Genomic DNA, 25,090 nt, shown 5'->3' on the forward strand with positions numbered 1-25,090 from the left:
TTGGATTCCTGGGTTCTAGTTGAAGGCTAAGACACAGTCTTTGTCCTGAATGGGTTACAGCAGGGGTAGGCAACCTATGGCACGCGTGCTGAAGGCGGCACATGAGCTGATTTTCAGTGGCACTCACACTGCCTGGGTCTTGGCCACCGGTCCAGGGGAGCTCTGCATTTTAATTTAATTTTAAATGAAGCTTCATAAACATTTTAAAAACCTTATTTACTTTGCATACAACAATAGTTTAGTTATATATTATAGACTTATAGAAAGAGACCTTCAAAAAATGTTAACACGTATTATTGGCACGCGAAACCTTAAATTAGCATGAATAAATGAAGACTCGGCACAGCACTTCTGAAAGGTTGCCAACCCCCGGGTTACAGGCTAAATCCCCAGTCCTGCACATGTTTCCATTGACTGTAGGGGGAGGCATAGCTCAGTGGTTTGAGCATTGGCCTGCTTAACCCAGAGTTGTGAGTTCAATCCTTAGGAATCTGGGGCAAAATCAGTCCTTGGTTCTGCTAGTGAAGGTAGGGGCTGGGCTTGATGACATTTCAGGGTCTCTTCCAGTTCTATGAAATAGGTATATCTCCATATATTATTATGTAACACAATGAGATCTTGATCCAGGGCTAAGCTCCTAGGCGCTGCGGTAATACAAATAATAATAATAACAATGTGCTTAAAGGTAAGGTTTTTTGCAAGATTGGGGCCTAAATGTATTGGTGGAGATCTGTATATGTATTTATCCACACACACGCACAGGTTATATTATAAACCACCAAGAGTGCCAACGTTTTCCTGAATTATGTAAGTCCTTATAGCAAATGTAATGAAATCAGTAACAAGGATATATACTAGAGAGACCTTTCTCAAATCAAAGAGTATTTATAGCTATTTTAATAAAAGACATCCCATTATGTATATATTTTACTGCAACTCTTAATAAGGAACTAGATCCATCACTTGCCTCACCCGATGAAGGTTTTATTGGTCTTCAGCCAGCAGAGACATTTTTCTTTCTTTAAAACAAATTGCTCTTGTTAAAGTTGAGAAAATGTATGTTCACCTTCCAAAAATCTAGACTCAACCATGTTATTATCTCTCATTTTTCAACAGAGCTTCATGTCCCAAGAATAGCAGTGGTCTCATTATCAGACAAAAGCAATCAATCCAACTAGGCTGCAACCGATTTTAAATATGGCCCTTCGACATCCCAGCCTAGTTGGATTGTGTATAATAATCAGATTAATTTAGCAAAATGAGACACTCTGATAAATCCCGAGGTTTTGTTCTAATTGAGTATGAATCTGTGTTCTTCTTAGTGGCTGAAGCCAAACATTTACATTCAAAAATTTGCTACCCTAATTCCTTGCCATATTTCTTATTTATGAGACTTCAGATTAAATTCTCTCATCACAGAGCTGAGCTCTTGGGGATAGTTCCTTTGATAGTCCGGGATGAAGGATAACTTTTTGCCTAGCAGAAGTGAAATACTTTTGTGTTCCTATCTGGGAGTTGTCTGTGTCGTGAATTTGTGTTTAAACATTGGGCTTGAAACATCTGAGTTCTCTGGAATCCTGGATTCACATCCCAGCAGCAGAGAATCAACCTGGAGGGAGAAAAATTGAGTTCCATGAAGTTTAGAAATTTGATTGAATCTCTCAGATGAGGTCTTGAAAACCAGATTTGGATCTGGTCCAAAACTCCCAAACTAAACACTCCCCAAACATTGGCATGTTTGAAATCCAGATCTGTAGTTTGCAAATAGCTCCTGTATCCATAAAGAGCTGAATTAAAACACTCTTGAACTTTGGGATCTGAAATCAGGGGCGTGGCCCTACCTCTGCTGAATCCAAGGCACTGCCTGCTCTGCGTGTGTGTGAAAAATCTCCTGGCTCTTTATGAAGGAAGACCTTGTTGTTTGCCAAGGTTTCCCCCCATTCCCAGCATCTGTGAGCTGGACATGGCCACATGGCCCTTGACCTGTGATTCATACACTTCTGCAGCTGCTGCTGAGATTGCAAGTAGAAACAAAATTAAGCTTTCTCAAGCCTCTAGCAGTCTGCTTTTTGGCGTACATTGACAGCATGCTCCTGATTCCCTGGGATGGAGGATTTAGACAATCTGAAGGAGCAGCAATGGGGGATATAATGGGTTGGAGGAGATTAGTCTCATTGGATTTGTCTACACTGAAATAAATCACCATGGCTGGCCCGTGTCAGCTGACTTGGGCTCCCATGGCTTAGGCTGTGTGGGGCTATCAAATTGCAGTGTAGATCTTTGGGCTCATGCTGGAGCCCAGGCTGTGGAACCCGGAACCCGAACGTCTACACTGCAATCTAGTAGCGCCGCAGCCTGAGCCCCGTGAGCCCGACTCAGCTGACGTGGGCCAGCCGTGGGTGTTTTATTGCAGTTTAGACATACCCGTTGTGTATCATTCTGATGAAACTCTAGGCTGGAGGGCAACCTGTCTCTTTAAGGAAAGCCTCTGTTCTTTCTCCTTTGTAGAGGTGGGTTATCCAGTAAATGTCTTGCTTCAGCACTTGAGTAGTAACCCTGCTGTTGGGGCCACTTTCCTAGCATAATTAGGCTCTGCTGCAAACCGGGACTGGTTTGTCATCAAGATAAAGGCTGTAAAGCTTTTTTTGCTGGAACATCAAAAGAACAAAGTTTAGCTGCTGGTGTATCTGCACTTTCCAGCTGCTCGCTTCATGCCATCCGTTCAATTAACGATCACCAGTCAGGAGAGCTACTGCCATCAGGTATTGGCTCGGTGCAAATACACCTTTGAAATCCTGGCCCCAGTTACATCAGTGGCAGAATTCTCATTGACTTCAGTGGGGCCAGGATTTCATCTGTTACATTTGTCCACTGTGATCATTGTGATTGTACTGATTGAGGGCCTGATCCTGCCAACGGTTGCTACCAATCGTAGTGCAAACTGGCTTGAGAAGTCGTATTGATGACCGTGAGTTAGTCAGGGTAGTAAGCATTATGCTCCGAGTGTTTGCACAATGATGCCCTTAGTCTGGTTAGTAAGGTTTAAGTAAGTACATTTGACCTGTTTGTTCTATTTAAGTACCTCTATTTCTGTTCTCGTAGTGTTCTCTCTTCTTTTTTTGACAAAAAACCTATTCTATATATATAAAAAAATACCACCAAACAAATAAAGGTTGAGCTCCCCCTACTGGCCCTGTAGCTGCAGTTAACTAAAAAGTATGACTTCAGATTACATTAAAGGAACAGGAAACGAGAGTTGTCATAGATTCTCTTGCATTGGAAACACGAATATATATTAATATTTTGAAGTAGAAAAGTAATAGGGAAAAATACATTCAGACTTTCAAGAGGCTATTAAACCATGGAAACAACACCAACAACTGTACAGTAATTACTGTATAATGTCTTTCATATGAGATATATTGATCAGTGTTACATAGATGGTATTGTGATGAAACAATCAGGCTATTATAATGCCAAATTACAAACACTGCCTCTTGAGAACCGGATTCTAATCCCTCTACTCACCTGGAGCAGTCGTTTATTCTTCATGTGGTCCCATTGAAGTCCTGGGCATGACCTTTGAAGTTGCCTTTAAAGATACATAGGTGCCTAAAGATGCAGGTAGGTGCCTAGGCCTTGATCCTCAAAGGTGTTTAGGTGCCTGGGAATTAGGTGCTTAGGCACTTTGAGAAATCCAGCTCCAAATCCCTTAGCTGGGAGAAGTATGAGACAACTCTCGCTGTGGATCAGCCGCAGAATGGGAGATGTAGACTACACAGCTGGAAGAGTGGGTTACAGATGTGTGCTGTGATGGACTTAAAATCAATGTCTGTGGCTCGTGCCCTTATACCCGAGATCAGGACGGAGCCAGGTGAGTGCAAGAACCGCAATAGGGCACCAAAGAAAAACTAAAAATCTGGTATGAACCCTTTCAAACTAGTATTAGCTGTGCCACTTACACGGTAGGTTTGACCCAGCAAATTCTTGCTCTTAGGGTGCTTCTTACTCACCTGAACTTCTTACTCCTTTGGACTTCAGGGGAACAAATTGCTGGAGTAGGACTGGGGCCTTAGCTAATGAGTAACACTCTAGCTATTTAATGAAGTGGGGTTAGTTCCTCTTCAAACTATTTTAAGGCTCAACTAAATTTTTTGCTTAATATAGCCGGAAGCCATAAATGAGCCTAATACACTATTAAAGATCCAAAGGTAGATAAGCGAAAAGCTACTGCTCCTAGGATATGTGCCAAGAACCAGGTACATCCAATTAAGTAACCGGATTTGATTTCCTGTAGTATTAAAACTGCTTAATTGCCCATGAAAATTACATGACTCAGGATGGGTTAAATTTCCTTCTTGGAGCATTTGTAGGAAATTGCTTTGTGATTGCGTTTACTTTCCTTCAAAGCGGCTGTTTGCAGTTGACCATTCAGTAGGGTTTGAAAAGCACTGCGCCTTTGCTCTACAGAACTGTTGGGCACACAAAATCATCCAGAATTGAGAGAGATCTGTGGCCTCCAGGGCAAACTAGATTAAAGGCACTTACCCTGGTGTAAATCAGGAGTAAATCCACCCGAAGTCAACACAATTACACCAGATCAGAGTCAGGCTCACAATTTTAGCCTCAATTTTTAATGTTCTTGTTTTTGTGGGTATTATTTTACTCCAATATACAATTCCCCTCATTTTGAAGCCACATCCTCAGATGGTACAGATTGCTCAGCTCCTTTACATCACTGAAGTCAACGGAGCTGCACAAATCTACCTCCGCTGAGGATCCAGCCCATAATCAATAAGGCTGTATCGATCCCTGTGCAGAGGCATAAAACTACTTGTTAGACTCTAATTAATGCTGGTCATGTCAAACAGTGCTTTGGACTTTACCACAAAGCTTACCCAGTGCCCTTTTCCACACTCATTCTGGATGAAAGTATTACTCTTCCCATAGAATCATTAACACAAAACCAACATGGCGTATGCCTTTGTGAAATTACAAGTGAATAAGAATAAAATAGTGTATAAGTAGGAACACACAATCTTATAGGTACCGTGGTAACAGCTACAATTAAAATTAACCTTCAGCAATGGAAGGGCTCCTCTCAGTTACGTACAGATCAGAAGCTACAATAAAAATATGTACATAGATTGAGTGCTAGTGTGTGGGGAAGTACTGGCTGGGAGGGGATAGGATGTATGCTACATGGTGTGGGGGAGATGGGATTGCTGGGTGGGATGTGGGGATTGTTGCTAATGACAGGTGTTTGGGGTGCCGAGTGGGGGTTGCTGCGCTGGGGATTGTAGTGTGGAAAGTACTAACTCCAAGGAAGTTTACCTCCCTGCTTCACTGAGTTTCTCTTGCCTTCTCCAACATAAATACATAGCAATATGTATATTTAAAACAAGAAAAGAAAAAAGACACCCTACTGCACACGCTTCTCCCTCTGAGGAGAGGGGGAGAGAACAAACATGGGCCAGATGTGTAGTCCCGTTGCTCAGTGCACTGCTAGAAGGCGCTCAGATACTGCAGGACCTGCATAGATTAGGAGAGAATAGATTTCACTTTGGCTTTGTGATGCATGCATATGAAAGAATGTAGAGGACAGATGCTGATCTCTGTTAGATGGGTGAAGATCCTAACTGATGTCACAGGGCTAAAAGAGATCAGAATCGGGTCCTCTGGCTCAGGATTGATTTGATGCCTCCATTTCTTGATAACTGCAGGTAAGTAAGTAACTTTCTTAACTTAATGCTCCAAATCTGGACAGGCACTGTTTTTGGGGGTGCAGTTTTACCTCTCCGTGCAGCCTTGCACCTCCCCATCACATCTTCCGCTTCAGTGGCTTGAGGGCTGTATACTGGGGATAACAATTGCCTACCATATAGAGGTATTGGGAGGACAAACACATTAAAGATTGTGAGGTGCTGGGCTACTATTGTAATGGGGATCTGTAGTGGGGTGTGTACCCCACACAGGCCGTGAATGGGCTAATGTGGGCCTCAGTGGCCAAATAACCTACCAGGCTAGTATAAAGAGCAGGCTCGTTAATATAAAGGGAGGAGATTTGTAGCAGAAAGGAGCTGATCACATTCTTAAATTAGAAACTGAAATACAAAAAAGCATGAGGCACAAAGGTTTCATGATAGCTGCCTTTCTAGAGATTGAAAAGGTGTATAATATGCTATAGAAGGAAGGCTTTTTCGGGCTAACAAGGAAAGAAATTGGTGGACAAAGCAGCTAAAAAGACTGTAAGAAATGAAAAGCTTGACATAGAAATACCCTTGAGTAAACAGGAAGTTAAAATCCCAGTATAGAAAAATGTAAGAGGAATAGCAACAAAATTGGATTAATGAAAAAAGAGAGAGATTTTTTTTTTAATTGTGCCCTAGAGCTGAGGATAACGGCATACTTCAGAGCCTGGATAGGAAAAATGAAATGATTTTGTTCAGAGAACTAACTGGCCATTGTGGCTTAAACAATTAACTTTTTTAAATAGACAGACACAAAGATGACCTATCTGTGCTCTGTAAGGTGGAAGAAACAACTGATCACCTTGTATGGGGTCTGTGAGGGCTTCGATAATGAAAGGGAAAAGCTTTCTGAGGAATTCAAATATCTTAAGATATCAAAAGTTACATTACATTATTAGTGGAGATAGGGTAGTATTAGAAAGGAGTTGTTAGATTACCTGAAGGACACAGCAGAGTGAGAGAATATAAACCGCTAAGTATTTAGCTGGTGGCGACTAGCAACTAGTCAGTCAAGACCATTCAATCAAGAAAGAAGCTGTGGGGCGAGAGGCTGCAGTCACTCTGTGGGAATAGGGAGGGTGTGAGGAGGAAGCTCGTGGGGAGATTATGCCCTGGGATTGTAGCCTGAGTAGAGAAGGAGACAAATGGTTACTGAGAGTGGAACAGGCTTTATTGCTAAGCCCTGACAGAAGGGCAGGTTCTAGACTTCCAGAAGGAGAGCGAGCCCTGGGAGGCGTTCAGTGAAGGAACGAAGCAAGGGGAACGGAAGAGCCCTAAAAGGGAAAGCCTGAGGAGGACAGAAGTTAGGTTAAGTTTACTCATTACATTTGGAATTTTGTTAGGGGATTCCAGGCGCGGGCCCTGAGAGTCCTGGCTCTGCAAGAAGGGTTAACCTAGAGAGGTTGTGTGGAGAGAAGGCCTGAGAAAGGCAGGGTAGGAAGAAGCTCAGAGAGGTGGCAGCAAGGAGTTGTATGGAGTAGACCTTTGCTGCCAGTTACAGGGTCCCCGGGCTGGAACCAGGTGTAGTGAGGGGGCCTGGGTACCCCCCTACCAGCCTCCAGAGAAGGCGTCATGAAGCCCCCCGATATAAGGGGATGAGGTGAGTGGAAGCCATTGGGCAAGGGGGTGCAAGGAGCAGAAGGCCAAGAGTTAGGCCCAGAGACTTGATATAAGGACACTGGACTTTTATTTGTGAGGCTCCGTTACCCAGGAAGGAGCAGGCTTACCTCATGCATTCCTCTTTAGCAGAAGGTCCTTTTTCAGAGTGCATACTTTTGCAGAGCTTCTGGCTCTGGAGTACCCAAGGATTTGCAACAATTCATGGCTAAAATCCTTCCTTCCTGTCCCCTGTTGCACTACATGTTCCAAATGTAATAAGTCTCGCTTGCCAAAAATGGTGTCCAAAAATGAATATGATTGAAGATTTCTAACCTCAGCCGGGGGGGGGGAGAGAATCACTGGCCCTAGCAGGAAATGTTTTATTGTCCATGCTTAGAAAAACAAATAATTGTCTAAGTCCATCTCAGTTTGTCTTTCTTTCCATAGCTCCTACCATGGTAAGGCCTTGTTATACAATTAGGTGTCCAAATGAAATGGCTCCAATCAGCCGTATAAGTGGCTTTCAGTGGTGCTGCTTTCTGGAAAATGAAATTATAGAAATAATGAAATGTCTTAATGCAGGAGGATCTTAAAGTAGCCAGGAGATGTTCCTTAGGTCTCTTGCAATGGTGTTTTAAGGACAGATTCTAGCCTCGAGTGTGCACTGCTGCACAGCTTGAAAAACTGGTAATGGCAGGTTGGCAAGCATGGACAAGAGGGTCCTTTTTCCTCAAGATAGGGTACCAGTGGCAATAAGTCCCAGGCATGCCAGATCAGAACGCAGCATTGTAAAAATCCACATCAGAAGCCATAATGTTTGCCCTAATCAGTAAGGAGATACGCCAGAGTAAACCTTGATTTTTCATTACGTCCTGTGTGGATTGTGATATTTCAATTTAGCACCCTGGCATTTTCTAGGCTGCCAGCCAAAATGGATGCTTGCGGTAGGAAGACACAGGTATACGTGTCTGCAGAGCCATGTGTTAACTCAGTCATCCATTTGTAACGTGCCCTTCGTGTAATCCTCCAAGGGCACTTGTAAAATTCAAATTAGCACTAAAATAAAATAAGTAAAAGACGTGATTTTTGTGCATAAGCATCCATCATAAGGAGAACAATACTGAATACAACAGCTAATCGGTTTCCATGTAAACATGTCAGGGACTTTCCTCTCTGAAAAGAAAGGGCCTGATACAAGGCCCAGAGAAGCGAACGGACACCCACGAAGGGTATGTCTATATGTCTAAATATGGGTCTCCCAACCTAGGCACTAGGGTGACCAGACAGCAAGTGTGAAAAATCGGGATGGGGATGGGGTAATAGGAGCCTATATAAGAAAAAGCCCCCAAAATTGGGACTGTCCCTATAAAATCGGGACACCTGGTCACCCTAACAGGCACTGAGCTAGCGAGCTAAAAGTCTCAGGGTGGACTTGGCGACATGGGCCCAGCCATGTCCGAGTTCAGGTGACTAACATGAGCTGCTGTCCAGGCCGCAACAGCTACACCGCTCTTTTTAGCACACTAGCTGGAGCAGAGTGAGCCCAAGTCTGTCTGGGAAGCATGTTCCCTGCTGCAGTGCAGCCATACCCCTCATGGGTATGGGCCCAGAGAGGGGAAAGCAATGATCAGCTCTTTAAACACATGGCTTGGAATTATATATCAGAGATGATAAAGGGACCCGTAGTAGCTGATCTTCCAAAGTGACCGTGCATAGGGAGAACGCTGTGTTGGGAAGAAGATCTGGTTTGCACCGGGAGGTGATCAGTGTGATGAATCACTGCCAGAGATTTTGTTACTGAAATATGTGTCTTACCAAGAAGCAAACCAAAGCCCGTTAATGGGAACCTTTCCATTTATTTATTGGACTTTGGATCCAGCCCCAGATGGCTGCCGTGTTGTGTTTAAGCAACCCCATAGGGGAAATCCCCTCTCGGTGGCAGCATTTCCTGCCCCTCTGCCTTTTTTTAGTGTCAGTGCAGTGTGGCATGCGATTTCTTCCCAGCATGATGAGCAGCATGAATGTCGCTGTGCCAGCCTGCGTGACAACGGAGCTGTTACCATGGGCAATGCCGGCTGCAGGATACGGAGACTCTCACTATTCAGTGATGTTCAGGCGGGCAAAGTGTCACCTTTGCAGAAGGAGACTGTGTTTTCTATGGGGTCACATCCTGATCCCATTGAAGCCAGTGGGCATTTTGCCATGGACTCCCATGGGACCAAGATTTGACTCATTTTGAATTTTTTAATATATGATGCTAGGTGATGTCTAATTCTGCTTCCATTGAAGTCAGTATCAAATGCCACATGGGTTTCATTCGGTTCTGGATTGGGCAGGTGGGACACAAGAGTCCCAATTTGGAAAGGCCCCTCCACCTACCATTAATACAGTGACCAGGGCAGCCCCCAGGGAGTTTAGGTCCAGATTGGGGCATTTAATTTTCCCATATTTTTGTCTTAGTGTGGCATCATCTTCCTGAGTTTAAATGGTTTGGCTGTGCCATGGTGTCCCCAGTATAGAGTCACCTGCTGGATAAAACTAAGAGTGTGATGAAAGCCAAAATGCAAAGAGGGGAAAGATGTTCTTGTGGTAAAACACAGGATCGGGGCCTGGAGGATCTGGGTTCTGTCCTCAGCGCTGTCATAGACTAACCTCATAGGCTAGTTTCAGAGGGGCCCAAGGGAGTCAGATACCAAACTCCCCTTAATTTGAGCACCTAATTCCCTAAGGCGCCACTGAAGTTACCAGCCTCCGTGCCTCAGTTTCCCCCTCAGAGAAATGGGAGGTAAAAATCTTGACCTTGACTCACAGGAATGTTGTGAGGTTTTAATTAATGCGTTGGATCATTTATAGGCCTTTGGCTAGAATTGTGCTATTAGCCCAGTGCTGAGGTGGGTTATTAATGAAGGAGGGAAACGTGGGTTGAAATTATGACTGGCGATATTGTTGAGGGGAAGTTTTACAGCTGTGTAAACACATCTCCTCCATTACCCCTGCCTGCATGCATTACAGAATGGTGCTTGGTTTCTGCAGATAACTCACTCTAATGAATATGTGCCCAGTGTCTCACACAGAGAGCTTGGCAGTGCAGGCAGTTCGTTTGTGCTTTAATGACTCCCATGACACACACGGGCAGTAGACAGCTCCGTGACTAATAAGCTTTTGTTATTAATGGCAAAAGGGGCAAATAAACAATTAAATTATCCCCTGGAACAGGACTATGGAGGAACCTCCGCAGAGCACAGACCAGCACATGTTATGGTCACAGCCATTGGGAACAAAGGGATATTGATGGGTGATGATCCAAGACAGAGCGATCTATAGAGGGAAATTTCCTCACGGGGCAAACAACGTTTATCTTTACGTATATCATACCAGAAACTGCTTTTTGGAGTGCTGGTCCCACAGGAATCACATTAGCAAGGCAATCTCAGGGGTGAATACTCGGGATCGTATTCCTTTGTGTTAATGAAGATTTGTAATAAGTTTTAAATGTTCCCAAGCAATACAACAAAGGGACAGGCTCCAGTTAATGACCAGCAGTATTTTAGCTATGTCTGTGTATGTGTAATGTGACTTAAAAGGCTAAAATGAGAGGTAAAAATATATGTTAAGATAGGAATAAGGTAGAGCTAATAAAGTCAGTAATGGTCCGACGGTCCACATAAGATAAGCACTTTGCAGGTGGTTCTGCTCTGGAAGTGACTCTGTGAAACACCTTTGACCTTCTTTGTACTGAGAAAACGAGGGGTGTTTAGTAAATGTGTCGCTTAGCATGTTTTTAAACACCACTTAGGACCTGTTGTGGATAAAGAAAGTATTTTTTAAAAACATGTTGGCTAGTCATGGCCAGTCCTAGGGATTCTGCTCCCATTGGTCAATATCTAGGGTTGACTGTGACCGGCTAATACAACATCGCTGAATTTGTCTACACTAGGTACAATGTGATGTTTAACCACATGTTAATTAGTATGTATTAGCTAACACTGGTGTTAGTCACAGGTGCAAATCCCTACCATATACCTGGTACACCAGGGAGTAAGCTCCCTGGTGCACCATTGCAACTCATGGTTTACCCCATGCACTGCATATACAGTAGGGATTTTAGCTACAAAGATGGCTATTATCCCAGTGTAAACAAAGCCTGAGGGTATGTCTTCCCTGCAGAGTTAACTCGGGTGATCAGCACCTGAGTTAGCCTCAGCTGGGTGTGAGTGACCACACTGCAAAGCCACTCTCGAGATGCTGTGTCCTCTTTGGTGCTGCACTCACCTGTGTGCGCTGCTAGGACTTCGGGAGGCATATCCCAGAGTCCTCTGGCAATGTCGAGTCAAACATTTTTATTCTGAATCGATTCAGAATTTCCCCTGGGAAAACCCACATGTTTGGTTGAAAAATTTCAAGAGATGATTTTTCGTTCAAAATTTCACACGGGAAAATGTTGATTTTCCGGCCTCCTCTGCTGTTATTCAGTGTTGTGGCCACATATCTTCCCTTCCTTATACACAGGCATATTTTCACCTGGAGGTTGGCCACGTCTAGGACTAGAATGTCAATTAGTGCAGCTGTCAATATGTATCTTCATGCCACCTTCTTAGTTCCCTCTAGTTTGCTGAGGATCATGTTCATTATTGCCAAACCCCCTTCATTCTGTTAAGCACTTTCCTTCATTGCAGCTGTGACTTAGTTCCAGCGATTCTTAGCAATGACTAAAATTCAATTCCTTATAGGGGCCTTTCTTCCACAGTTGATTGAGCTATGCTGCGTCTTCTTTCATTATCTTGAATTTCTTCTTTTCCTGTGCAGCTAGAATTTCCACTTTTTATTTTTAAAATACCAGTTGTCCTCCCTTTCTCCTCATCATCTCTTATGGCAGAGGAGAAGTGAGGCTACCTGTCGTCCATGCAGTGCTCTTTGGATCATAATTCACTTGACAGCTACTTTATCTGCCGTGTGTCACTCTCATCATATGCCAATGTGCGGGGAGGAGGTGGAGATACTGATCCCACATATTGGATCCCTTACAATTTGGTGGTGCTCTCCTGCTCTTTCTGAGCGTGCCTTTCCTTTGTTAAGGGATTCTATCTCTATAAGCAGAGGATGTCTTCTTCCTGTAATTCTCCCCTAAAGCTATTATTCCTTCCTTTTGACAATAGGAGTGAATAATCTGCTGGCAGCATAATTCCGTATGATTCACCCTTCGTGACATTCTTCTTCTGGCTCACCTGTCTTGTGGGTGAATAGCAATGTGTTATGTCAAAGCCAAACGTACCACATTAGTGATGAGGTAGAAAGAGAAATACCATTGGATAATTGGAGCCTCCCAGTAAAATACCATATAAAATGTGACATCACATTTTAGGCCGCCCATCTGTAATGAGCTGGTTAGAATAACCTGGCCTGTTGTTACCTCTTTCTACAGCTCAATACACAGAGAACAATCATTGGTATTTAATGGGGACTGAGGAATTTGGCAGCTCCAAAGGCTTTCTATATTTGTCTTGGGCTCTCAGATGAGAGAGATTAAAAGAAATGCAGACCTTGATTTTCCAGCCACTAACATGCTTATGAAGAACAAAGCAAATGCAGCAGTCAGGCGGCTCCAGACCCCAGCACGCCAAGCGCGTGCTTGGGGCGGCATGCCACGGGGGGTGCTCTGCCGGTCGCCGGGAGGGCGGCAGGCGGCTCCGGTGGACCTCCCGCAGGCGTGCCTGTGGAGGGTCCGCTGCTCCCGCGGCTCCAGTGGTCCACCAAAGCCGTGGGACCAGTGGATCCCCGGACCACCGGAGCCGCCTGCCGCCCTCCCGGCGACCGGCAGAGCGCCCCCAGCGGCATGCCGCCCTGCTTGGGGAGGTGAAATGTCTAGAGCCGCAGTAGTTGTGAATGTGAAGTAAGCACGTAGGTGTTTGCTCACATAGGACCATATGCTCCTAGTGTGAGACGTATTTTAAGAAGATGTTGGAGTTTCCTGCAGAAAGCTCTGTGTAACATCCAGTTACCCCCAGCAAAAAATCCATTTCTGCGTGGTACGATGTCATGCCAGGAGAATCACGGACAATAGCCAGGCAAAAAGTTCATACTGGGACCAGGTGAACTCAGACTCCCCTGACGTGACCACTAGGTTACTTCACCGTCTCTAACTTACTTCAGTGTAAATCAGGAGTGACTCTGGTGGCATCTGGAGTTACACTAGTATAAAACAGGCATAAAGTCTGATGCAGACCCGTGAAGTACCGAACTGTATCCAGAGTTTGAGTATAGGGGTTTGGAGTTTGGTCCATCTCTTTTCCCCCTCATGCTTAGTGGGGTGGGTCTAGCGCTAGATTGACTGGGCCGCATTTTGGTTTGGGACTGAAGCAATCCACGCTTGGGCAAGCGCCACTGCACAGCAGTGCAGGGCATCTATTGTAGGGTTACCATCCTTCAACTTCCCCAAAACAGGACACAACTGGGGGGAGGTACAATTGGGGGGTGCAGGAGGGGTGTGTGTACTGGGAGGGTACCTGGGAGGTGCTGTGGGCCTCACTCTCAAAGTGGGGGGCAGCATCACTCCCTGTCAAGGTGGCAGGGCAGCTGGGGCAGGCCCGAGACGTAGTGCCAGCCATCCGTCAGCGCCTCCCCCTGCCTCTCCACCTCCCCAGGACTGGGATCTGGTGGCTGCAGCGGAGGGATCAATCGGGATGCAGAGCCATGTGATTCTGAGCCGCAACATCTGCACCACAAAAATCCCAGACATTGCCTCTTCTTTGAAAAATTCACCCAGACAAAGGGCAGAGGATCAAAAGAGAGGAAATGTCTGGGAAAACCCAACATATGATAAGTCTGTCTATGCTGAGGGTTTGCACTGGTGTTAGCTACACCTGTTTCATGTACAGCGTGCTGGCTAAGAATGCAAGAGGACTCCATGCTTATAAAATGAAACTGGCTCTTTATTAAAAGAACTATTTACAGAAGTGCTGCAACTAGCATTCAAGCCATGTGCACACAGACTGACTTCCTGGTGCTTCCTTCACACTCTTCCATCCTGCAAACTGTGCTCCTTCCTCCAAGTTCCATGTAGGTTGCTTCAACACTGAAACAAATATCCCCTCTATGGACAGGCCCTCAGTCTCCCCTCTGTCTGAGGCTTGCACATGCCTGTGTGAATACTGTAGTGGAACAGACATGGAATAAGCTGAATGTTTGCTTTTGCTTCTGTTGCCAGGCTGTGAAGAGTTACTGAAGGATGTGCTGGCTGTCGAAAACCCGGGGTGTCGGCACTATGAGCCGCAGTACGTGGATTACTACTACCAGGTAAGAGATTCACTGATTCTGACTCATGCTGGTGGTCTGAGGGAGTTTTCTGAATGATTTATAGAAGGGTCACAGTAAGTCCTCTTGCTTTACACCTCGCCTGTTGCCTTTTCCTTTACAGAATAAAAATAAGGAGAATTTCGTCTTTGATACTGCTTTAGCCATGCCTGAGGATTAGTGATCTAAATCCAGTGTAGCCCTCAGTTTTGTGGAGTGCAGCCTCATCTAGCACTGTTCTCACCCGTAACCGGTTTCTAATGTCAGTGCTCCCTTGCTCACTAGAGGGTGCCATATCTAAACCAGCTGGCACACCCTGTGTGCAACAAGTGACTTGTGGAAAGGAGCTAGTAGCGAAAAAGCTGTGCCGTGCAAGCGCTGCTGAACTACAGAAGTATGAGGGAGGAATGGATCTGGGCATAAAACTTGGTCCACATGCAGACTTGCACCTAAATAACTGACTCGGTTACAGGTAACTGAGTTCGTTAAAGCAGCTGAATTCTGTGTGCTCACAGGCCCTCGGTAGAGCTCATTTCAGGTGCTACACCAGGATTTGTCGGCTGCTGGGAAGCAATTGACATCAGTGCTGTTATCTGTGGAGCATCATCTGTTTGCCAGTGGGGCCACACTCCCCTAGATATACAGTGCTCTATTGGATCATACAGATCCCGAGAATCCTTATCTCTCTAGTACTCCTGTACTTTTTAGCATGTGTCAGAAATACTCCGGGCAGGGGGCGGCCCATGGTCCCGCCGCCACCACTCTGAGCAAGGGGCGGCCTGTGGCCCCACCACCGCTCCTCCGGACAGGGGACAGCCCGTGGCAGAGCTGCGGAAGTTACAGAGGAATCCGTGACCTCCGTGAAAGACTCGCAACCTTAGGCATGGGGTATGTTGATAAGAAACAGGCAAACATGTTGTGCACGGGGGTCTGTAAGGTGTAATTGTTGAAATCACCCTGATTACCTTTGTTCCCACGAGAACAATATAATTTCCCCATGGCAGAGATGAGACCTGTTGCTGTTAGGGTTGCCAACCCTCCTGGAGTCGCCAGGAATTAAAGGACATAATCTTTAATTAAAGATCAATATGTGATGAAGCCTCCAGGAATATGTCCAACCAAAACTGGCAACCCTAATTGCTGTGGCTATGACACATCTGTTAAGTGATCTCTTCTGTCCTTGTGTGCTTAACAGCCAGACCTATGATCCATCTAGTCCAGTATCCTGTCTCTGACAGTGGCCAGCACCTGATGCTTCAGAAGAAGGTGCAGAGAAATTCTCAGTGGGCAGGCATAGGATGATCTGCCCCCCCGAGGAATATCATCCTAACCCTGTTACTTAGCAATGGGCTTAAACCCTGAACTATGAGGTTTTGTATCCCTTCCAAAACTCTTCTTTACAGTTTTCTTTTTTTAGTATTTATCATTATAACTCTAGACATGTTTGTTATCCATATAAATAGCCCATCCCTCTTTGCCACTTACCAAGTTCTTGGCCTCAAGGATATCCGGTGGCAATGAGTTTGACAGTCTAATTAAGCATTGTATGAAAACGTTCTTTGTTTTGTCCGTTTTTAAGTTGCCGCTTTTCAGTTTCATTGACTAGCCCCTTGCTCTTGTGTTATGAGACACGGATAATAGCAGACCCTGATTTACCTTCTCTGTAGCGTGCATTATTTTGTACACTCTAATTCATGTCCCCTCTAATTCATCTCATCTCTAAAGTAAACATTCCCAGTCTTTTCAATTGTTCTTTATATGTGAGGTTTGCATGCCCTTAATCATTCTCGTTACCCTCCTCTGAACCCCGTCTAATTCTGCAATATTCTTGTGAACTGGGGTGACTAGTACTAGGAGGGTTAGGATTGGAGGGAGCTGACAGCCCTAGCAAGGGTTAGGGTTCAGGCTGGTTGGTTTCCCTAGGTTAGGGCTGGGGCTGGAACAGGGTAAGGTTAGGGTGATCCCTAAGCTGGTTCCGCTAGAGGCCTGTAGGTGGATGGATTAGGGTTTAGTCGCATAGGGAGCACCAAGGCTATGTTCAAGGTTGGGACTAGGCAGGGTACTGGGGTTAGGTTAGAGTTGGAGCCATTAAACGTACCAGATACGAGTTGCAGTCACTAAGGGTTGCAGCAGGCTGGGCATAGAGCCTGAAGGTGGCGCTGGTCTACAGTTAGCACTACTGTGGGACGTGGCTTGGGGCTAGTGTTAGGGCTGGAGCCAGTAGGTGGAGCCAAGCTCGGATTGGGGTTAGAGCAGTCATGGGGCTAGGGCAGGGGTTGGTAAAGGGTCCTTTGTTAGGGTTAGGATTGGAGCCCGTAGGAGGTTCGCAGAGACGCAGCACAAAATCTCACCCTGGGAGTCTTTTCCCTGCCTTCTGCAGGGTTGGGATCCGTTCCCATCTGGACAGAGAAGGCAGAGCACAGTGTGTTTCCCTCCCCGTTAGTAATCTGCATTGCTTCTGCGAAGAGCCTCGTTCCAAGGTTCCCTTTTCTACCGCAGAAATCGATACGTCCCAGGCTGACCGTGATGAGATTGTTTTCTTCCGTTTAATGAGCTGTTGAGGTTGGTTGATTTGCAAGGATTTTCATTATGTAGGAATTTTCCCTTGGTGGTTTGTATAACAGCCCAAAGCAGCATCTGTGCAGGGCCCTGAAGAATGGGAGGACACAGCAGGGCTCAGGGGCTCGCAGTGCAAAGCCGAGTACAAGCGTAATCATAGCACTTCTGAGGTTTATCTAAACCAGAGACACCCCCTACACGGCTGGGCCCAGATCCTCCGCTTGGTTGCCATCACCTGATGCTGGGTCACAAAGGCTACGTCCTTCCTTGGAGAGATGAACGCATGGGCCACTCCCTTTGCGGTGCTGCACAGACCACCTCTGCTGTTTGTGAAGAAGGGATTGACCCCACCTCCATCTTCCATTGTGCAGGGGAACTGTCCTGAGTCATTTGCCCAGGGCCCCCCCACGACTGCAGACATGGGGGCAGGATTTGAGCCATAATGTTGGTTAGAATAGGGTGGAGTTGTTGGTACTTATTTGTATTGTTTCTTTATGCTGAATAAGAACAACGGTTTGTTTCCTATGTGGGCAGCGTAAGAGTGAGGACGTCCTTACCTCTTAATTTCCTTGCTTCTCAAGCTCCTTGGTTTTGTAACTGATGAGATTGATGGTGACCTGATCTGGTATCCTGAGCCAGATTCCTCATGTTGAGACAGATGCTGGGTAGGACAACTCAGAAATGAAAGGACAACTCAGAAATGAAAAGCAGGGGGCTTCCTCAGACCTCTACCACTGCCATGGGGACATCTGAAGGCAAGTGAAGTGCTCTTTGAGCATTGCATTCTCAGCCTTAGGACTGCCAGAGGGCTGCTGTGATGTACTCCATTCAAAGCACTGGTGAAAAGGGATTTCTCAGCCTTCTAGAAGACTGCAGTCCTGATACTCAGGCTCAGCTGCAAAATGTAACATTCCTCCAACCTAGCAACTGGAAGAGGCCCGGGAAGAAAGTTATCTTTGCTGCTAACACTGGTAGCAACTGGGAAGTCTTCTTGGAGCTCAAGTGGCAAAGATGCTGTACTCAGATCCTTGATTCAGACCATAGTGTGGACAGGCTGCACCTGGACTGGGAACTCACCAGGTTCAAAGTGGGCTGGTTTTTGTAATGCTGTTACGGATACTTTGCTGGCAGTACTGGGAGAGCCCAGAGTGGTTCCCAAGCACCTGTTGCATAGGCACCTTTAGCAGAATCCAAGTGCCTGCCCCTCCCGCCTAACCCCACATGACGGAAAGTCTGTATGGGAAAAGGACACCGCGGCACAAGCTGCTTGCCACCCGCAATCTGTCAGAGGACTCCGCTGGCAGAGCCCTGTCCAGCGGGGCAGAAGAAGAGAGACTAATTTGAAGCACTCTTGGAACTGCACTTTGTAAGTGCAATTTTTAAAATATTCACTAGATGTCAGCATAAGACTGAGGAAAGGCCGGTGAGCGAGCACCTCTGCTTCCTCCACTCCTGTAATGACACCCAGCGGCTGCTATTGGGGCTTTCAGTCCCCCAGAGAAGAGAAGAGAAAACAAGTGACTTTTGATGTGCACAGAGATCCAGGCCTATCAGCAATAGCAAGAGTTTCATGCCCAGCTCCCTAGGAAAATGTACTAGCTGCTGACAGGTTTTCTGGGTTCCTTAGTAAATGCAAAATCTCGGTGACACAGGCAATTATACAGGTACCTCTCACTGCTTCAACTGAGAGTTGCCCATCTCCTTTTCTTTGCACCCTCCTATTTGCATCCCACTTCTAACGCTCAGGGGTGCGGTTAGGGGAAGGCTCCAAGAGGCAGGATGCATGAGCTCTGCCGCTGCATTGAGGGGGATCAGAAACAGGATAGTAAGAAGTTGGGGCATGAGACATGTCCCCTTTATTCCACCCAGAGAGTTGCACTTACGCTAACCCTGGTGTTCAGCTTGCTTCTTCGTTGTGATACTGACTCGGGCGTTTAAAGGTCTAGTTTGGGGGAGGAAGGAGGAAAAATAATACCCTTGTATCACAAGTTCCCTTCTCAAACGCTACTGGGGTGTTGCCTTGCCCTCTCCTCCCAAGTGCCCACTCTGCACAGAGATGCCCAGCTTCAGCGCAAAGGTGGACATATGAGAGGAATTGGAGGCAGCGCTGAGAAGTAGGGTGGCATATGCAGGAGCTTGAGAGATGCAGTGAACCAGCTGTGTGCGCAGGTTGAGACAGACAGGGAGGAAGAAACTGCTGAGCATCCAGGCTTTAATCTCAGTCAGTCGGGTGCAATTAATGTGACCTGATATTTAAAATCCCCAGATATCAAGGGTTTTATTGCTGTTCATTTTACACCTTCTAAAATGGTCCCTTTTTACATTAACAATGACAACTTTAACTGAGGAAACTGGGTCATTTTTTTGAGTGAAAACAAAACAAAAAAATGTGAAATTTTAGAACTTTTACAAATTGTGTTTCATGTGCAAATGTGCAATTTTAAACATAGCATCTTTCAAAGTACAAATGACCATTTATGGGACTTTTTCACCAGGAAAAAACACTGTAGTCATGAAATGGCCTCGATTGGGAGGATGTGTGACATTTCATGCAAAAAAACCTCTGTCATCCGGTAATAGACCCAGTCCTGTTTTCTATGTCTCATTCATTAGCCATTAACAACATTTGATTGTCATAAGGACAGAACCACTGAAGTCTCCATGTAAGGGAAGAGGAGGAGTTCAGAGAATAGTGTTTGGTGTTGGTAGTTGTCCTGGTGTTGGAGATTTGGGGTAGGTTATGTTGCGGTTACCATAACACAAGAGGGTTCTTGTGACTAAATACAATTCAGCAATATCTGATTCCAGGATGGTGTATTGTCTGCAGTGGAGTTATGATGGGTTACAACTAGCTATTGTACTCCACCCTAAGAGCTTGGTGCCATTGACTTCAGTGAGCTTTGGGTCAGGCCCTGAAGGAGTGAGTTATTCCTATGGAGATACAGTGGTTCCCTGTTGTTAGCTGTTGTAGATGAAGCTTTTCCAAGGAAGAGAGAGGAAGGGCAGGCCAGTGCTTAGAATACTAGCCTAGACTGGAAAGTGCAGAGTTCAGTTCCCCAGTGCACCACATACTTCCTGTGGGACCTTGGGCAAGTAACTTAGGGTACGTCTACACTACCCGCCAGATCAGCGGGTAGTGATTGATCTATCGGGGATCGATTTATCACGTCTAGTGTAAACACGATAAATCGATTCCTGATCGCTCTTCCGCCGACTCCTGTACTCCACCGCGATGAGAGGCGGAAGCGGAGTCGATGGGGGAGGAGTGGCAGTCGACCCCGTGCCGTCAGGACGCAAGGTAAGTTGACCTACGATACGTCGACTTCAGCTACGCTATTCTCGTAGCCAAAGTTGCGTACCTTAGATCGATCCCCCCGCCCACACACACACAGTGTAGACCAGGCCTTAGTCTCTCTGTGCTTTAGTTCCCCATCTGTAAAATGGAGATAATAGCACAGTCCTGCCTCACAGGGATATTGAGAATAAATACATTAGATGGTGTGGCGCTCAGATCCGATGGTGTTAGGGGTCATGTAAGTACCTAAGAAAATTAGATGCATAGATAAGGAAACTGAGCTTTTTATATGTGCTGGAGTGAAGTACTATGAGTCTGATTCTCACATATGCTAAGACCCCATTACCTTTACATTGATACCCACTTTAAAGTCCATTTACACTGCCAGAGAGATGTAGAGAGCATAAGAACAGCCATATTGGGTCAGACCAGTGGTCCATCTAGCCCAGTATCCTGTCTTCTGGCAGTGGCCAATGACAGATGCTTCAAAGAGAATGAACAGTACAGGCAATCATCATGTGATCCATTCTCTGTCGCCCAGTCCCAGCTTCTGGCAGTCAGAAGCTTTGACATCTTGGCTAATAGCCATTGATGGACCTATCTTCCAGGAACTTTTCTAATTCTTTTTGAACCCAGTTATACTCTTGGGCCTTACAATATCCTCTGGCAATGAGTTCCACAGGTTGACTGTGTGTTGAGGTCTTAGTGTAACTGAGAATTCAGGTCTACATATTTTTAACCCAGAAGGAAAACAGGAAGTCAGTAGGTATTGATTTCTGGTACGCCACTCTGTTCAAAAATAATAGAGACCCTCTCTTCCCCAAGCAGCTCCAGGGCTTTCAGGTAAAACTATGCCCTTGATACAGTGGTGTGTGAATTAGGAGTGCATTGGCTTAATTGAAGTTTGTACTGTGCTGTGAACATCTGAAGCACTAGAAGTGCTAAGTATTATTATTAGCGGAAATCTGCATTTAAGAACAGAATGTAAATGCTCTGAGAATTTGCTAGAAATTAGGTTATCCGCCCTTCAGTTTCTTTCCCAGTGTTCATGTGTGGCTGTGGATTCAGAACCTGCCGTCCTTATTCAAATTTGAAGTCAGTGAGAAATGTCTTGAGTAAGGACTGCAGAATTTGGCCATGGTGAGCATCCACTAGGGGCTCAAAGCCGTAGGTCCTCTTTTCATTGGTGGACATTTGAAAAGGGGAGAGCCCACTGCTAAAAATGCAACAAGAGAGCTGTGGTTTAGCTTTTGTTTTGTAGAAACTCATTGGCCAAGTTTTTCAAATCCAAGCAGGGGATGACTTGGATCCATTTTATCAGACCCACCAAACCTTTGGGGGAGAAGTGTTGAGATACAAGTCTTGGGCTTTGTCAGATCCTTGCAATGGGAAAACCAAAGTGTTTTTGATTTTTTGCAAAATATTGACAGTCATATTTGGGTTTTTCAAAAACAGAGGGGGTTTGGAGCCAGCTTCCATATTATCCAGGTAACCAACATTCCTAGCAGGAGGAGGAGTTGGATAGAAGGTTCTGTGTCTAGTTACCACTGACATCAGGCATTGGTGGAAACATCTGAAAAGCTTCTTGAGAAGAGAAAGAAGACTCAATATGAAAATAAGTGAGCAGTTGTCGTCTCATCCAGAATCAATACACAAATACTGTATCTGAACCTATCCTTTCTTGGGGAAAGGCAAGATATGGCATCAATACCGTTGCTATTTTAAATACTATTAAATGGGACAGTGCGGTGGGCTCTATTTGTTTTATTATTTACAGTGCTGGATTTAATGTGTTGGCTATTTCCTTGCTGCTCTAGTCTGTAAATACAATAGTCAGTCCGCCTCTTAACAAGGTACGGGCTGATTGTTGTGTGTCCAAAGAATGAGCCGTCTTTTCAGTCCAGAGTGTAATCACCAGCTTGCCAAGTGACTAATTATACAGTACGAACAGTAGAAAAATTGTTAAAACATGACAAATAAATTGTGTTTGCCTCTGGGATGGAACTTGGCATACCAGTTGATTTGCTTCTTGGAAAATATTTTCAGTAGCAATTAGAGGTTCCCCACTGATTTCTGAAGCTGGAAATGGCTGCCTGATGGGCATTTGCTGACACCCAGCTCGAGAGAGAGAGGGACCCTATGTGCTGGAAAGAGATTAGGGTCTAGATGTTTTTTTTTTCAGTGGTCCATAGGGGGAACAAATGTAGCACTTTGAGGCACAGCTGGAATGAGAAGAGTGTGGGTGTCCATTTGCACAGACTGGGCTGCCTTTCTCTATTTATTGAAAAGGGGGAAACGGGAAAGAGTTGAATATTCTATTGGATTCACTCTTCAGGCTTCCGGTGTATCCAACATGTCCTTCTGTTTTTATTATCCTCCGCCTTTCTTGAGTGAAGCTCTTTCTTCTTCAGGGGGTGTCTACACTAGCAGTTTATCCCAGTAATCACGGGGTGTGCTGCCAAGTTGGATGTTTTAAATATCTGCCAGCTTTGGAAAGTGGGTAAAATCATCATCTTGATATCTCGAGTCCCTTGCCAGGACGTTTTCATGTCCCTTCCTATTTGCATTTCGCTTGGGGTTTCCAGCACCTTTCTCTTGGACAGGGAACCAGGCCTGGAAGTGTTGCCATTAGTTCTACCTCTGGTCTGTTATTGGTCAGCCAGGATGTTGGAACCCAGCGTCCCATCTCTGATTGGCAAAGGCTTCACTTCCCAGCTCATCTGAGGCTCACTCTGGAATCCAGAGTTCTTGTTTTTTACTACATGTTAATTGAATTGTTATGCAGATTTTACTCAGTAAGGGGGGAAATTCACCCCTGTACAGAAGTCTGTACAGTACTAAAATCCCCCATACGCTCACAGAAGTAGAGCTGAGTAAATAATTGATTTTTTTTTTGGTTTGGTGGAAAAAAACCTTTTGTTTCAGGTCAAACCAAAATGGAATGTTTGTTTTTGTTTTTCTCACTGAAAGAAAAGAACAAAGTGAATGTTTTGGGTCCAATAAAATGTTTCATTTCATTTTCAGGTGTTTTGTTTTTTTTAATTTTTTTAAAATTTAAATCTGGCTAAGTTTCAAAACGAAATGTCCTCCTGAAATGAAAAGGCAAAATGTGTTGTTTTGACTTTTTCCAATTGTTTTCCTTTTACTGAACCTATATGCCGAGTTTGACCTGAATATGAAAATAATTTTGGTTGACCCAAAACTACATTTTTTGGCAAGTAAACTATCCATCAGAAAAATCTCACCCAGCTGCACTCAGACGTGGAACTTAAACAGTGCAAAGAGCCAGCACAGTCTCTGCACAGGGGTCAATACCACTCCAAATCCTTCCTATTTCCTTTTTCAAATGCTTTGTCCTAAACTAAATCCAGAGGTGAATCCAAAGCAACCGTCTGGCAGCCTCGACCACCTGGAGCCCCTATTCTGAATGGCCCAGCAATGGCCCATCACTACTTCAGAGACAGGTTCAGAATAGTGGAAATACCAAGTCGTGCATGACCTGAAAATATCAGTGGATCATTTTAATAGAGAGGTCAGCTAAGAGAGACATTTATTACTACCCAAAGCTCAAACGGAGTCCACCTGCACTTCGAAAAATCGCCGGTAACTTCACTTACTATTTCATAGATCTCTGCTCTCCTGGTTTTGGCAGGAGCCAGCCTGCCGTGAGGAAGGTAACTCGTGACTAATGCTGACCAAACTGAAACCAGGGAGTACAGAAAATCTTTAGCAAATCCTATTTGCACAAGAAATCAGCCCTGAAATCTTGTCCAAAGGACACATGCTTCCAAACACTGGATGCTTTCACAAAGCTCCTGTACCTATGAGACTTGCCCATTACTACATTTTACCTTAATAGGTCTGGCTTAACAGGGCGATGCCTCTAATAATATCTGGGCTTTTTCTCACACAGTTACAGTAGCTACTGATAACAGTTGTACTGGACCTTTGTCCTAGCCATATTAAACTCCTCTTCCTTCGGACAGGCCTGATTCAAAGCCAGTTGAAGTCAAAGGATATCGGGTCTGATCCATTGGTTATCGGCTATCTTGCATTCAACCCCTTACTTTCTACAGATGTGTCTATGCTTGGAGGTCTGATTGCAGCACGGGTAGCAATAGCAATGAAGCCACAGCAATGTGTGCTAGCTGCCCAAGTAAGTACCCCATGGCCTGGGTGGGCTTATATAGCCTGTACTGCTAGCTAGATTAAAGCCAGCTTGGGTATGTCTCTGCATGCTGCAGCCACACAGCCCCACTGCAGAGTAGATGTGCCCTCTGATTAGAAATGTCTTTACCATCTTGGCTGGTATAGTTTAGGCCATTGAGCTACCGGGTTTATAGGCAAAACTACTTAACCTATTGTTGTTTTACATTAAGCCCAGTTGTTGCCCAGCTCTTAATTTGAGACCGGTCCTATCTCCTGCCTTCCTGGAATGTACTGCCAGAGACACCCCATCTTGTACCATTTTAGTTGCTCTGGCTCTGCTATCAGTGGAAATACCTTTCCAAGGAACTGGGAGAAAAACACCGGAGATAAGATATAGAAAAGCTACATTAAACATAACGAGTCAAAGATTTATTTTTTCTAGTCCTGT

The 25,090-nt window shown here is 45.2% G+C and overlaps 1 protein-coding gene and 1 long non-coding RNA gene across 2 annotated transcripts in view; one reads left to right on the plus strand and one right to left on the minus strand.

The window, feature by feature from the left end:
- Positions 1 to 25,090, plus strand: part of RAB11FIP4 (RAB11 family interacting protein 4) — a 204,495-nt gene that overhangs the window by 78,970 nt on the left and 100,435 nt on the right. Inside the window, exon 3 of the mRNA XM_039501506.1 lies at positions 14,554 to 14,642. Within this exon, the coding sequence (XP_039357440.1) occupies positions 14,554 to 14,642 (89 nt within the window). The remainder of the gene's footprint in view (positions 1 to 14,553; positions 14,643 to 25,090) is intronic.
- The window catches only part of LOC120383407, an 88,629-nt gene continuing 65,126 nt past the window's right edge, over positions 1,588 to 25,090 (minus strand). The window contains exon 4 of the long non-coding RNA XR_005588456.1: positions 1,588 to 1,609. This is a non-coding gene — a long non-coding RNA (uncharacterized LOC120383407). The remainder of the gene's footprint in view (positions 1,610 to 25,090) is intronic.

This window comes from Mauremys reevesii, linkage group 15, assembly GCF_016161935.1.
Source record: "Mauremys reevesii isolate NIE-2019 linkage group 15, ASM1616193v1, whole genome shotgun sequence".
Taxonomy (NCBI): domain Eukaryota; kingdom Metazoa; phylum Chordata; order Testudines; family Geoemydidae; genus Mauremys; species Mauremys reevesii.